Genomic DNA, 14613 nt, shown 5'->3' on the forward strand with positions numbered 1-14613 from the left:
CTCACATTCAAAATGCTGTAAATGAAAAATAGAATTTATTTATTTTAGCAAATATGATAAACAAGTGAAAGGCTCTTGTTAAGGTCAGAAAAGGTCTTGCACCTAGCAGGCAAGAGTCCATGATAAATTAAAGACATCTCTGCCTTTGGGGTTTTTTGGGGGCCACTGGAGACCAGACAGGGCCAGTTATCGGCATAGGTGGCAAATGTGATCACCTGGGCACTTGGGGGTGGGCGGTCAAACGAAGGACAAGAAAAGAGAGAAAACATGTTGCATTCCTGAGAGTTGGTGGCACCCACCCAATCCGCAATCACGTCAAACCTCCCCCAGAGGGCAGCAGAGAGGCAGGTCAGTTAAGCCAGGTACCTGGCTGTGTGCCACATAATTGGCATGGCAGTTTTTTTTCTTTGAAACATAGCCAATTCACATGAAAGTATAACCCTTTGGACACAACCCTATGTGGTCCCCAAGTGTGTTATATTCATGAAGAAGATAATTCATAACCTTGATTAGAGTCTCCAAGGGTACATTTCAAACCTTCGTCACTTGTGAATGGGCTGACAACTGAGCTGTTCATCATGAGGAAGGTATGCTGAGATATGAGTTTCAAATTCAATTCCAAATAAATCTCTTCTGGGTAGCAGGTCAAGCAAACAACAGTGTGACCCAGCTGAAATAGGATACCAAAAATAGATCACACTCAGATAACAGTATTGGCTTTAGCACTGAGGATAGAAAGACAGGGGAAATCTGAATGTTGCCTTTAGATTTTTGTTGGGGTAGAAAGCTACCAACAGATAGTATGCCAATGGGTTAAAAGAAATATGAAGAAAACACCCCTAACTTAATAGTTAACTAGTCTGACATTTCTACGATCGCCACCAAAGAGAGGAGCAAAAATATAAAGAAATAGCATAAGTAACAGTAAAGCAAGATGCACAACCAACTAATCCAATGGTTTGAGAGGTTACTCCTCAACCTGTGGTTTCTGAAGGACTTTGTGGACCTGATTATTGCGGCCGCCTTTTATTTCTTCGAAGCTGTCATCCGACTGCTAGTCCGGGCGCCCAGGAAGGACGTGGAAGGGGAGATCGTTCTAGTGACGGGAGCTGCCCACGGCGTTGGCAAGCGGATCGCAGAGGAGATGGGTCGGCTCGGCGCCACCCTGGTCCTCTGGGACGTGAACTGGGAGGCGCTGGAGAAAACGGCCAGGGAACTGAGGAGCACCCTTGACGTGCGCGTCTACGCCTATGCCTGCGACTGCAGCAGACGCACGGAGGTCTACAAAGCTGCAGACCTGGTAAACGATTTCACTAATAATTGAAACAGCTATCGCAAAATCTACAATTTAGGGAGTTTATATATCATACATTTTAGACCAGGAATAGTTCCATGGTATGCTTTGTAGTGGTGAAATGACAGTAAGAAATGTCTATGCATTGGTGACTTCTCACATTATTGTAAATCCCCATTTACTGAGATTTTTGAGCTACAACTGGGCCACCCATACCCTCTTCAAACATAGTTGCTGCTGGAATGTGTGCAGTCTTCCAATGCATTGGTCCACAAAGCGGGCTACGTTCCTCACCTTGCTGACCCTCAAACTTTACTATCTTATTACTGTAATTTTTTGCCGGTTTAGGTGAAGAGGGAGGTGGGGGACGTGTCCATTCTCGTGAACAACGCGGGCGTGGTAACTGGAAAGTACTTTTTCACAGAAGCTCCAGACAATCTGGTAGACAGAACACTGAGGGTCAATGTGGCGGCCCATTTCTGGGTGAGTGGTCACTTCTTATTTTATGGAGGATCACAGATTCACATTGTCTCGTTTCCAAGTGCTCTCCATGAGTGCTGTTTCACTTTTTTTTGTCAACGTGTTATTTCCAATATTTCACATTTTTTTATTTCAGAACTTTTCATTTTAGCAGTGCCAAACTAATATTTTTGTAAATGCTACATTGAACAAAAGACTGCCTAATCAAATTACAGTTATTCTTCCATTAGTTACAGTATTTGATGCTTTACTTTTGCAGACCTACAAAGCTTTTCTCCCAGCTATGGTCTCCCGCAACCACGGCCATCTTGTGTGTGTGGCCTGCCATGGAGGACTTCTCGCCATGAATGGTTTGGCAGGCAGGTGTCTGTATACCTGTTGACAGGTCACTACCCCCATCAAACCAACACAACACAACCCAACACAACCCAACAACCCAACACAACAAACCAACCCAAAAATCCAACACAACACAACCCAGGCCAGCAAACCAACACAACACAACACAACAACCCAACACAACACAACCCAACAACCCAACCCAACATAATCCAACCCAACAACCCAACACGGCACTGAAAAATGAAGTCGTTACACTCATCAGTCACTACACTTACTTGCATTGACATGGCTCTTTTTGTTTTCTTTTTCCCTCCATAGATAAAGAAACAAATTAAGTCTTTCTGGAACTGTGAAAACAATTATGTTAAATCGACTTTACAATTTTTCTCATAAACTGATATTGCATTAGCAAGTTGTATTGCTAAGTGCTATATACAGTAACCTGCTCTTTGCCTATTGTTTTAGCTCATAAAGAAACCTTGGTTTACCTCACAAAATGAAAGAAACAAACTGGGGTATTTGCCTTTGTTCACAGATTATTGTGCGAGCAAGTATGCAGCTGTAGGTTTTGCAGAATCTATTGCCTTGGAGCTTCTCGTCCTTAAAAGAGAGGGTGTCAAAACAACCATTGTGTGCCCTTTCTTGATAAATACAACAATGTTTGGAGGGTGCCAGACAAAGTAAGTTATCAGTCCTGCAGTCTGTACAATTCACACAGCTTGGCCTTAGCCTTGGGATGTATTCATTTTAGGTTAATGAATTATTGGCCCTTGGCTTTTAGAAATGTATTGACAATGAGAATGTTTAGTCAAGGTTTTGCTCAGTGATGTAGGCCTTGGTGTGAAGTAGGGGGTGTTTTATTCCTGCAGTCTCTCTTCCTAAATGAAATGTACTTTCTTCTCACTGGTGTCACTGAATTCGATTAAGTTGAATGAAGAACAAAAATGAAAAGAAACACTTGCAGAGACAAAAATCGAAAAAACAAATGAACAGGTTGAAAAGGAAAAACCACATCTCAGAACAGTGATGGAGGAATAAATGTTCCCTTTCTCTCTTTGTCATTGAGGTGGCCTTCGTTTCTGCCGATAATAGACCAGAAAGACGCCGCCAAGCGGATTGTGGATGCCATTCTGCGGGAGAAGATGTACTTACTATTGCCCTGCAGCTTGTACTTCCTGGTGGCCTTGAAAAGGTAGCAAATATACCTTTACAGTCGAGGGCCATTTTTATGTGTACATGTTTACAGTACAACAAGGAGGCACATGTGGAGGGAAGTGGAAAGACTAGCTAGTCTATGTGACTCAGAAGGGCTAAAAAAAAAACTCAGGTTTGCTCCAATACTCAAAAAATCTTCCTTTCCTCCACTTGTCTCCTCCCCTCCCTTTCTTCCACATACTTCCTGATTGGACAGAAGGTGCTATCGGAGGGAAGGAAGATACATTTTTAGAGTATTGGGACGTACCCCATAGGTCTCACAAAGAGGCAGTGGACGGGGCTCGGATCTCACCTCATAGTTGCACACAGATTGCTTAATTACAGTGTGGTGTTGTATTCTTTTTTACACAAAAACTTTGGATAGTAGCAACGGTTCTGATGGTCAATGTTTCTCACAAGTCACACATTGCAATCATGTTGTTTGTTTGAAGTATTTCACCGGAATTATTTAACCCGGAAACAACATCCTGAAGTTACACTTTGATCAAAGGTCATTTTTTCTCTCCTTTGTCTCAGTTTCATGCCAGCTAAATTGGGGATAATCTTTGTCAACTTCTTTGGTGGGCTGGATCTGATGGACCAATTCAGAGGAACTCCGGTGCCATTTATCACCTACAAAAAGCCACAACGGCAGAGGGACAACAGCTCCATTGGGGAGCCACAAAATGTTCTAATGGAATACAACTGAGCACTCCAAGAAATATGGATGCCACACAACTAATTTTAGTTCTATTTTGTCTCCAAATCCCTATGTAGTTATTGACCTGCGTAGGCCTGAGCTGTGTAGGCCTGAGCTGTGTTCTGATTTGTGCTGTTCAGGTGTTTCCGACGGCTCTCAATAGATAGTATATGTGCAGTTAAGAGAGACGTTTTGTCATTTATCTTGTCATATAATAGAGACGCTATATCCTGCTTTGAGTGAAATGTATAAAGCGCTTTATTGTGAAATAAATGAAATATTTATTTGAAGCATACTTATTCATATGATTCAGTGTGAATTTTCCAGTAATACACTGAAAATAAAATTCATATTTATAAAATGAATGCGTGGCTATGCTGCAAACGTCCTTACAAGCTGATATATCATCCATCCTACAGACTATGTTAAAAGAAAATTCGCAGTGCGCAGTCGTTAATCTTCACTTAATTCCTTTACCTTGTGGATCCTGTGTACTTGTGTGCGTGTGCTAGACAACCTTACGGCGTTGACATCTCTCCTCCTTCCCCTTACGTGGTGACGCCGTGAGCACGTTCTATGTAGCCACCATGCAATTGCCAACCAAGTTCCACACTGCTGTGGCTGCCGGCGGAGCAGTGTGGACTTAGTCTCATCTACAATTCCAAAACTTTTCGTATGAAACAGAAGTCGTTACTTGGAGCACGTCACGGTTTTCTTTGTTTTACAGCATCACATCCAAAAAATATTTTTCCTTTCTTTTCGATCCCATCTGAGGAGATAATTATTTTGATTCAACAACACACGCAGCCGGATAAGAACGTCCTGTATTCAGCGTGCTTTTCACGTGTCGCTACCGAGCTAGCTTCAACTCCGGAGCCAGGATTAGGCCAGTTATCTCGCTAACCACTTTATATTTCTCCGGGAAAAAGCTAAGTAGTCTGTAATATTAAATCGATTATATTATTATATATTTTTTTTAAACGTGTATAGCTCGCAAAGATGACAGTTGAAATGGCATCTCTGGTGTTAGAAGACGGGACGACCTTTAAAGGCCGGCTTTTTGGGGCTGTTGCATCCGTCTCGGGTGAAGTCGGTAAGTGTGTTTATAAAGACCGTGAATGTTGGCGGGAACACAGAGCTACCTTGATATTAAAACCACTTCCGTTCCATCGTACATTCATTTTATTAGCAAAATATCAGTATGATATGTAGTGTATATTAGCTTATTCTGTGATATGACAGTGGTCGCATAGACGCAAGTGTGTGAATTCCCGACAGTGGTCCTGTTCCCGCTACGCATTTAAAGTCACGTCATTTAAGTTGGCTAGCTATAGGCTCCGAATCCCCCCCCCCCCCCCCCCCCAAAAAAAAGACCCCGTTGAGCCGCATCGCGTTCAAATGTTATGATGGCGGAATTGTATGATATAAGCTACGTCAGAAGGTTAATTCAGTCCCCCATTCCAAAATCCCTTTTACTTGTTTACGAACTAGTTGGCTGAGTCCAGGCTTCACTAAGTCTGGAGTGGATGGCGTTATATTGTGCCCTCTGATTTGTTGATTTGAACAAACGGTAGTGGTTTGCTGTGTATGTTTCTTAAAATACACCGAATTACACCTGTAGGCTGTCCTGTCAAATTAATTCTGTCGTTTAAATGCCCTTTCCAAAAATATGATGATTGCAAATATAATGTTCACATATTTCTAGTTTGTTGAATACATACATTATCTGATATGGATCTAATGTATATGATTTGTAGCCATACACCAATGTATCAATTGTGACAGGATTTCAGGCACTCATTTTATGGTTGGATGGATCTGTAGCGTCGTGGTTAAGGTACAAGACTGGGACCCACAAGGTCGGTGGCTCAATCCCCGGTGTAGCCACAATAAGATCCGTTGGGCCCTTGAGCAAGGCCCTTAACCCTGCATTGCTCCAGGGGAGGACTTTCTCCTGCTTAGTCTAACAACTGTATGTCGCTCTGCATCTGCCAAATGTAATGTAATCTGTGGCCAGAGCTTTGCTGAAGATGACCAAAAGTATCTGTTATCATGTCTGGCCATCTTTTACATTTGGCCACTGTAATAATTTTACTGTAAACAGTCCAGGTCATGGAAGTTCACAGAAATCATAGGTTCAGCAAAAGCGTCACTTTGGATCTATGGAAATTATGGAGCTATGCAAATTATTCTGTAAGAGTGTATCCGCTAAATATTCAGAGTTCTCCCCTATCCTCAAAAACAGCTGCTCCCAGGTCAGTACTGACAGCACTGGTTTTATTAAGCCATAGTTTGCAGTCGAGTGATTTAAACTCTGGGATCACTTAACCCTTGAAGGTGTCAGATTGCAAATATGTGATTATAATCTTCTTACCTGAATATTCTAATGCTGATGTAGCAGTCTCTGAAAGCGTTCTAGAACACTGACTTAGAATTAAAATGAATGTAAAAAAAAAAAAACATTCCTAAAAACCTTGCTCTTCAGAGGGTTAATGCACCTTGTTTTCGTCAGTGTTCCAGACCGGCATGGTGGGTTATCCGGAGGCCCTGACAGACCCTTCCTACAAGTCCCAAATCCTCACCCTGACGTACCCGCTGGTGGGGAACTACGGGATACCCAAAGATGAGGAGGGAGAGTTCGGCCTCAGCAAGGTCTGTAGAATTTGCAATAAACCAATAAACTATTGAATGTCATTGGATGAAATCGGTGGAATAAATGGAAGCGCTAATTGAATTTTTCTTGTTTCAATTCATTTCCATATAAGTAACGTATGAATTTGCGTGTGGTCTTGTTTTCAGTTGTCCCTAAAAATGTGTAACATTTAACATGACTAATCCTGAATTGCTTTCTCTGTGAAACTAACCCGTGGTTATTTATTTTTGCACTCATTTTTTTTTGCCATAGTGGTTTGAGTCATCCCGAATCCACGCGGCTGCCCTCATTGTGGGGGAGGTATCCCAGAACCCCAGCCACTGGAGCTCAGACATGTCTCTGGACCAATGGCTCAAAGACCAGGGCATCCCTGGACTAGAGGGTGTGTCTACCATGGCTGTATTAAAAGGGGGTTGTGTGACAGCGGTGACATTAAAATTTAATTTAAATGAAATGCGGCAAAAACAAACCAATGGCCTACGCTTGTGCTCTGTGTTGTCAAGCAGTTAATAATGCGGCGGACATTTTATAACCCTAACCACCTTTGAAACTGAATTGGTTTGGTTTTGTATGTGTGCTCTAGGGGTGGACACCCGCTGCCTGACCAAAAAGATCCGGGAGAAGGGCACCATGTTGGGGAAGCTGGTAGTGGACGGGACGCCTGCTGCCAACATCCCGTTTGACAACCCGGACGAGAGGAACCTGGTCAAGGAGGTGTCCATGAAGGTACGTGTCAGCTCCTGCCATTGCCCCTGACTGAGGTGCAGAACTGGCGTTGGTCCCTGGGCTGAGGTTGCCCACTTCAAACTATCCAGAATGGGTTAAATGCAGAGGGCAAATTACCCCATGGGGTTCAATAAAGTATTACTGGTCTTAAAGCATGGCCTTTCTCGGAGTCCATACCTCGAGCAACGATCACCTTGAGGGCCGAGACTTGCTGGCTTTCCACCTGTGTGAAAACAGCCTGGCCAATCAGTAGTGGCAATTACCTGGGAGAAATGAAGACATGGGCTGGATTTTGATTTGAGAGCCAAAGTTGATGACCCCAGCTGTATACTATTGCGGACACATGCAAAAAAAAAAAAAAAAAAAAAAATGCAACAAACTTGTTTCTTTTTGATTTGTTTTTGTTTTTTTATTTATCTACTTCAAATCGCTGTCTTATTTGACTCGTTCTTCCGGTTGCGAAAAGTACCTGACGGTCAGCGTTTCCTGGTCTGTGGTTGTGTTGCGCTCAGGAGCCCCGGGTGTTCAACCCCAACGGGACCGTCAGGATCACGGCGGTGGACTGCGGCATCAAGTACAACCAGATCCGCTGCCTGTGTCAGAGAGGGGCGCGCGTCACCCTGGTGCCCTGGGACCACCCGCTGGACAGCAACGGTCGGTCACACTTCAGGGAATACAGAGCAAAAACCAGTGTTTTAGTCTGATATTGATTTAATCTTATTTCTGTAACTAACTTTTTTGCTAAATAAGAATATTGGCAATTCAGTTGGACTCATTTCAAAATTTGGAAATTTCACTTGTCAAGCAAACGGTAACTTAAAAGAAGCTAATATTTTCTACTTGAGACGAAAAAAAACTGAAAGATTTTCAGTCATTACAATACTAACACACTTGTTAACATTTTACAGTGTAACCTATTTATTTATTTATTTATTTATAAATCCATGCTAGAAATACTACGAAGGGAGATTTTGAAAGTGGTTCTTACCCAAAGCTACTCTGCTGTAGCCATTTAAGTACAGTATGTTTGCGCCAATTCGAATGAGCCAATACCAGTTTAGTATTTGGGGTGTCTACTGTGCACTGATGTGTGGTCAGCGTTGCCGTGAGACGCAGTGGCTGACCGTTTGCATGCTGCTACATTCCCTGTATCTGGCTGCGTACGGACCTGTGGGAATGACCCCCGACCTCTTGCCCCCTGACCTTACGCAGACTTCGACGGGCTGTTCATCAGCAACGGTCCCGGGGACCCGCAGTTCTGCAGGGAGACCATAGAGAACCTCCGCAGGGTGGTGTGCGTGGACAACCCCAAGCCCGTCTTCGGCATCTGCCTCGGACACCAGCTCCTCTCCCTCGTCATCGGAGCCAAGACCTACAAGATGAAGTGAGCGCGCACTCCTCCCCGCAAAACCCCCCCTCTCTCCTCCTTGCTTCATAGCAGACCTGGGCTTTTTGTGTTTGACCAAGCTTGCCTGGTGTATTGGAATGAATTTAATTATCCCAATAGTGTAAACCCTGCCCATCTGCTCCTTGCAGGCACAGATGCACCAGGCAAGATCAATAGAGCTCAAAAAAGTATTTGAATTGAAAACCGATACTATTTGAACCCAGGTCTGCTTTAGTGCTTGGCTTCACCAGGGGTCATTGGCGAAAATGACTTGAATGAAAGGCTGGTGGTCAGAAGTGTTTCTTGTGAGAGAAAAGGACTCTACACAGTGTGATTAAATGACGGAGATTAAATTATCCCTCGGGACATTGTGTGGTCTGCTTGTTTTCCTTCCAGAAAAGCACAGCGCACTTACGCTCAAGGCTACAATTCCAAGGCTGCCGAGGTCGGGTGGAATAATATTTAATAATTTATATGTAGAGCGTTGGTGAACAGAATTTTTGTCTGTTGCCCCATCATCTCATTCAGTCTGGAATTTGGACCTCCCTTAGCAGAAATTCAGAGACCCTTTTCTCCATATTAAGGGGAAATATGACCTATGTGGGCGTTGAGCCTGTTCTCACACCATCCCACTCCCTTTTTGGCTGTGCTAACACCGCCTTTGTGCAGCTTCTGGGTGAGGCACAGAGCCAACTACCGTTTAAAAAAATAAATAAAATAAAACCCTCTCCGTCCTGTCCTCTTCCCAAGACCTGGCTGTATTTCTCTGGTGTGAAACTTTTTTTCTTTTTTCTTTTTTTGCTGACGGCAGCAAATAGGTTAGATACTGGAGTGGGAGATGGGTTAGGGTTGTTTTGGTAAGACTTCTGGGATAGGGACTTTGTTAGCTTTTGCTCAAGGCCATACAAAGCGCTCCGCCGCCTCTGGTCTCGGTGGAATTCCAGCCTCCGCGGGGTTCACAGGGTGCGACCGAAAGGCTCCCAGGAAGAGGTGGGGCGAGGTCAGCGTTTTGGGTGAGAGGATGTGGAAAGAGTGACACGTGCGAGGCGCCATTTTGCGTGTGACCCGCCCGAACGCTCGGTTCTGATGCCCCCCCTCAGGTACGGGAACCGCGGTCACAACCAGCCCTGCATCCACAAGGGCACGGGCCGCTGCTTCATCACCTCCCAGAACCACGGGTTCGCAGTGGACCCGCTCACCCTCCCGGACGGCTGGGACGTGCTCTTCACCAACGCCAACGACCAGAGCAGCGAGGGCATCGTCCACAACACCAAGCCCCTCTTCAGGTACGGCTGCTGGGGTATTTTATTGTTTTATTTTTTTATTTTTTATTTTTATTTTTTTTCATTTTTTTATTGAGGTTTAAGTTCCCATACGGAAAGTTAGAAAAATGTTAGTTCGAAGGAATTCAGAGGTTCTTGCAAATAATAATAATAATTAATAAATAAAACATTTGAGAGTATATGTATATCGTTGTGCACTTATACATTTGCTGTGTATGTATGTTTATCTATGTGAATATAGATATCATTTATTCATAAATTTATCTTGAATAGATTTTTTTGGGAATTGGTGCCAAAGGTTAGTGTGAGATCCCTGGAAAACTTGCGTCCCAAATTATTCGGTTTATTGATTTTAGCATGTGTGCGTATACTGCTTATGACATTCCACAGATGGGAAATGGTTATGACATTACATGTTTGATGTTAATGTTTTCCGCATGTTTTCACATGGCCTTCATAGTGTTCAGTTCCATCCGGAGCATATGGCAGGGCCCACAGACCTGGTCAGCCTTTTTCACGTGTTTCTAGACACCGTTCAGGACTTCAAAGAGGGAAAGGGAGGCAAATCAGGTCAGATATTATATTCAATAACACAAAAAAACGTAATTGTTCACAGTAGAAACATGTTCTGGGGCAATCTGGTTCCTTTGCTAATTACATTTATGGGCACCTCCTGTTTACACAGTGAAAGAAAGAATGACGGAGCAGCTGACCTACCCTGGAGCGCCCAAACCAGACGAGCTCATTCGCCCCCGGAAGGTTCTGATCCTGGGGTCGGGGGGCCTGTCCATCGGGCAGGCCGGGGAGTTCGACTACTCCGGGTCCCAGGTGAGTCCTGCCCAAACTCAGAGCCCTCGAAAGTCCCAAATCTCTGATGGAGAATGTTCTGGAAAAGTGAAAGGCTCTACTCCTGACTCTCCATCTCTTTGCTCCAGGCTATAAAGGCCCTAAAGGAGGAGAATGTCCAGACGGTTCTCATAAACCCCAACATCGCCACGGTGCAGACCTCCAAGGGTCTGGCAGACAAGGTGTACTTCCTTCCTCTGACCCCGGAGTACGTCACGCAGGTGAGTGAATTAGTACTTAGCTACTGGTAGCACTGTAATGGACATTTGTTGTGACAGGGACTTGAGAAACATGTTGAGAATACAACTGTTGATCTATGGCACGGATGGGAAACTGGATAAAAATGACATATCATGTTAAACGATTGGGCTAATTAAATAATTAAGAGTAGAAGCTGTTCTGAAATCAAGAAACCGATGCGGCCCGCCTCGCCCATCCCTGGTGTATGGGATCATATTGACTCACAGGTGCATTGGGTCATGGGCGTTGAGTTGAGTTGTGTCCCCCCCTGTTCCCAGGTGATTAAAAACGAGCGACCGGACGGGGTCCTCCTCACCTTCGGGGGGCAGACTGCCCTGAACTGCGGGGTGGAGCTGACCAAGCGCGGGGTGCTGGAGAAGTACAAGGTGCGCGTGCTGGGCACGCCGGTGGCCTCCATCGAGATGACGGAGGACCGGAAGATCTTCGTGGAGAAGATGGAGGAGATCAACGAGCACGTGGCCCCGAGCGAGGCTGCTCTGTCCGTGGAGCAGGTGAGGAGCCCGCAGCCTCGACCAGGCCTCTGATATTATAGTGTAGTGCGGTTAGGGAAATGGGCCTGTAACTTAGGTTCAAGACCAGGTTTAGACACTGGTGGGAGCAGGTGAGGAGACCGGACCCTCGACCAGGAGCCACTGATAGTGTAGTGTGGTTAGGGAAATGGGCCTGTAACTCTGACATTTCAGCTTCAAGTCCAGGTTCAGACACTGGTGGTCTCAGCTTTATTTAATTGAAAGAGAAATTTGTTTAGAAATAAAATGTTTAGACGTTATAATACAGGTGTAGCATTGTGTGTTGTGAATGCCAGTGTTACCTGTTTTGTGTTCTGGTCTTCCTATTCGTCTTTAAGCCCTTTGCTGTGTTGGCCTGGGGATTGGCTTTGTCCTGTTTATTTTGAGCCTTTTGCTGCATTCTAATTGGCTGTGTCCCGTGTCCCCCCCAGGCGGTGGCGGCGGCGGAGAGGTTGGGGTACCCCGTGCTGGTGCGCTCGGCCTTCGCCCTGGGAGGCCTGGGGTCGGGGTTCGCCAACGGCAAAGAGGAGCTGATAACCCTGGTGTCCCAGGCCTTCGCCCACACCTCCCAGGTGCTCGTCGACAAGTCCCTCAAGGGCTGGAAGGAGATCGAGTACGAGGTGGTCAGGGACGCCTTCGACAACTGCGTCACGGTGCGCACCCGACCGCCTTCCTCTGGAAACTTCCTCCACCACACTTCCCTCTCCAGCTGTGGAACAATTCAACTAAATTTTATTTGCATTGTGCTTTTTTACAAAAGGCTTCACAAAGACTCTTTACCCATCCACACCAAGAATGATAACGATAGCCACCTGGCAAATAAATATTTTTCTAGCTGCAGGAACAATAAAACACTGGCAGCCAATCAAAATCTGTCAGAATTCACAGGGCATCATGTGCAAAATGGCAGATGGCATAGCCGAGAGACTTTACAGAACGTTATCGTTCAGGAATGTGGATGCTCACAGTTATGGTTATAGATATAGTTCTTGGTGTGGATGGGCCTTAACAGAAGGGCAAAAAATAGGAATCCACAATGTGCTAGGGGCGGCCTGTAGCGTAGTGGTTAAGGTAAAGGACTGGGACACGCAAGGTTGGTGGTTCTAATCCCGGTGTAGTCACAATACGATCCGCAGAGCCGTTGGGCCCTTGAGCAAGGCCCTTAACCCTGCATTGCTCCAGGGGAGGATTGTCTCCGGCTCAGTCTAATCAACTGTACGTCGCTCTGGATAAGAGCGTCTGCTAAATGCCAATAATGTAATGTAATGCTTCTGTTTGCTTTAGCTCCCCTTTTAATTCTGCTCATAATTTCAGTTTTTTGTGTGACATTGGGCGCTAACAGGATCGAACCAACTAATAAAAGCTCATTGCCACTGTAGTCATGGTTACTGCATCACAGCTGAAATCCTGGCTCGTGTTCTTGGTGTAGGTGTGTAACATGGAGAACATAGACCCCCTGGGCATACATACGGGCGAGTCCATCGTGGTGGCGCCCAGTCAGACGCTCAACGACTACGAGTACAACATGCTGAGGAGCACCGCCATCAAGGTGATAAGACACCTGGGCATCGTGGGCGAGTGCAACATCCAGTACGCCCTCAACCCAGAGTCTGAGCAGGTAATACCTGGTGCCCGGTCCCACCCAACACTGGAGGGGTGGGGGGTGTGATTTCACATTATATTATAGCCGGGATCATCAGCTTAAGTGTTCCTCATGATGTGTCATAAGGCTTGTTGAACATATTCTCCCAAGATTGTGCTGATGGTACAGGTGATTCTGGTGTTTATTTTTACACCATTACCATCCTTACTGCACATGAATGATTGGTTTCTTTAGCATTTGCGCTGTTATTAACCCATTTGAGTGCACTCCCGTGCTGTTTCACCATGGGAAAAGTGCATCTCGGGTGAATGCATTGTAACGAAGTGGTTTCTGTCTTGTGCTCCAGTATTACATCATCGAGGTGAACGCTCGCCTGTCTCGGAGCTCTGCGCTGGCCAGTAAGGCGACGGGCTACCCTCTGGCGTACGTGGCAGCCAAGCTGGGCCTGGGCATCCCCCTGCCCGTCCTCAAGTGAGTCCTTCTGGAATAATCCCCTGTGCACATCACAGTGGAAAATGACTCCCATAAACATGACGCTGCAAAGCTACACCGCCTGCTACTGCACACTGCTGTCTTCCTGAAATCTGACACTTCGCCTGCTGTTCAGTTTCATACTGCGTCATTGTGTTTTAGTTGGCAGCATTGTCCAGGATACATTTCTAGCTGGTCTATATTTGCATAGCTGGATATTTAGTGGGGCTCCGGTTTAATGAACCATTTAAGGTGCAAGGCCGCAAATACGTCATTTCAGTGTTCTAAACTGAAAGCTCTAATGCTGATGTAGCAATCACTACTGGTCGCTGGTAGCGATGGAGTTCTAGAACAGAGTTAGAATGTTGAAACAACATTCCAAAAAAACCTACTGTTCAGATGATTGTGTATCATGGCAACCCAGCAGGCTTCCATCTCCATGGTACTGTCCGCCCCCGCCACCCACCCACCCGCCCCGCCATCCTGTGTACCGTACACCGTGTACAGCAGCGATGGGCCATCATTTCCTTTCGTTTATTTCAGAAACTCCGTCACAAACTCCACAACGGCTAATTTCGAGCCCAGCCTGGACTACTGCGTGGTGAAGGTCCCGCGCTGGGACCTCAGCAAGTTCCTCCGGGTCAGCACCAAGATCGGCAGCTCCATGAAGAGTGTGGGTAAGGGAGACGGAAACAGATTATCCTTGGTGAGACCTGGGGGAGCCCTGGTTCGAGCTTGGGACACGTCACGGGGGGAGGACTACTGAAGGATCCACAGTAGCCGGACACCATGGCTTTTGTCCTGCTTGGGATATAATGGGCTGGTTACTCTGCTAACCACTGCATTAGGAATAAAAGTATGAGG

General features: G+C 45.6%; 2 protein-coding genes across 5 annotated transcripts in view; both read left to right on the top strand.

Moving 5' to 3' along the window:
• The first annotated feature begins 934 nt into the window (after window positions 1–934).
• Window positions 935–4019, top strand: si:dkey-221h15.4 (uncharacterized protein LOC563950 homolog). The gene is made up of 6 exons (XM_061241614.1): window positions 935–1300; window positions 1643–1777; window positions 2034–2133; window positions 2652–2796; window positions 3183–3308; window positions 3848–4019. The coding sequence occupies exons 1-6, from the start codon at window positions 935–937 to the stop codon at window positions 4017–4019; spliced, it is 1044 nt and encodes a 347-aa protein (XP_061097598.1).
• A 613-nt stretch (window positions 4020–4632) lies between these two features.
• The window catches only part of cad (carbamoyl-phosphate synthetase 2, aspartate transcarbamylase, and dihydroorotase), a 28996-nt gene continuing 19015 nt past the window's right edge, over window positions 4633–14613 (top strand). For all 4 annotated transcript variants that reach the window (XM_061241472.1, XM_061241473.1, XM_061241475.1 and 1 more), the window contains exons 1-15: window positions 4633–5103; window positions 6523–6662; window positions 6916–7045; window positions 7247–7389; window positions 7902–8043; window positions 8602–8773; window positions 9877–10062; window positions 10520–10629; window positions 10745–10887; window positions 10995–11126; window positions 11424–11657; window positions 12107–12328; window positions 13105–13293; window positions 13625–13749; window positions 14293–14426. In XM_061241472.1, coding sequence (XP_061097456.1) covers window positions 5010–5103; window positions 6523–6662; window positions 6916–7045; window positions 7247–7389; window positions 7902–8043; window positions 8602–8773; window positions 9877–10062; window positions 10520–10629; window positions 10745–10887; window positions 10995–11126; window positions 11424–11657; window positions 12107–12328; window positions 13105–13293; window positions 13625–13749; window positions 14293–14426 — 2296 coding nt within the window. In that variant the 5' untranslated portion in view covers window positions 4633–5009. The remainder of the gene's footprint in view (window positions 5104–6522; window positions 6663–6915; window positions 7046–7246; window positions 7390–7901; window positions 8044–8601; window positions 8774–9876; window positions 10063–10519; window positions 10630–10744; window positions 10888–10994; window positions 11127–11423; window positions 11658–12106; window positions 12329–13104; window positions 13294–13624; window positions 13750–14292; window positions 14427–14613) is intronic.

The sequence above is a fragment of the Conger conger genome, chromosome 5 (genome assembly GCF_963514075.1).
Source record: "Conger conger chromosome 5, fConCon1.1, whole genome shotgun sequence".
NCBI classification, from domain to species: domain Eukaryota; kingdom Metazoa; phylum Chordata; class Actinopteri; order Anguilliformes; family Congridae; genus Conger; species Conger conger.

What these genes read in the sequence shown, in the direction of transcription:
- si:dkey-221h15.4 (XM_061241614.1), top strand. Translation starts at nt 935, where the DNA reads ATGCACAACCAACTAATCCAATGGTTTGAGAGGTTACTCCTCAACCTG. An exon ending in TCTACAAAGCTGCAGACCTG is followed by an intron (nt 1,301 to 1,642) that starts GTAAACGATTTC and finishes TTGCCGGTTTAG; the next exon opens with GTGAAGAGGGAGGTGGGGGA. An exon ending in TTTGGAGGGTGCCAGACAAA is followed by an intron (nt 2,797 to 3,182) that starts GTAAGTTATCAG and finishes TTTGTCATTGAG; the next exon opens with GTGGCCTTCGTTTCTGCCGA.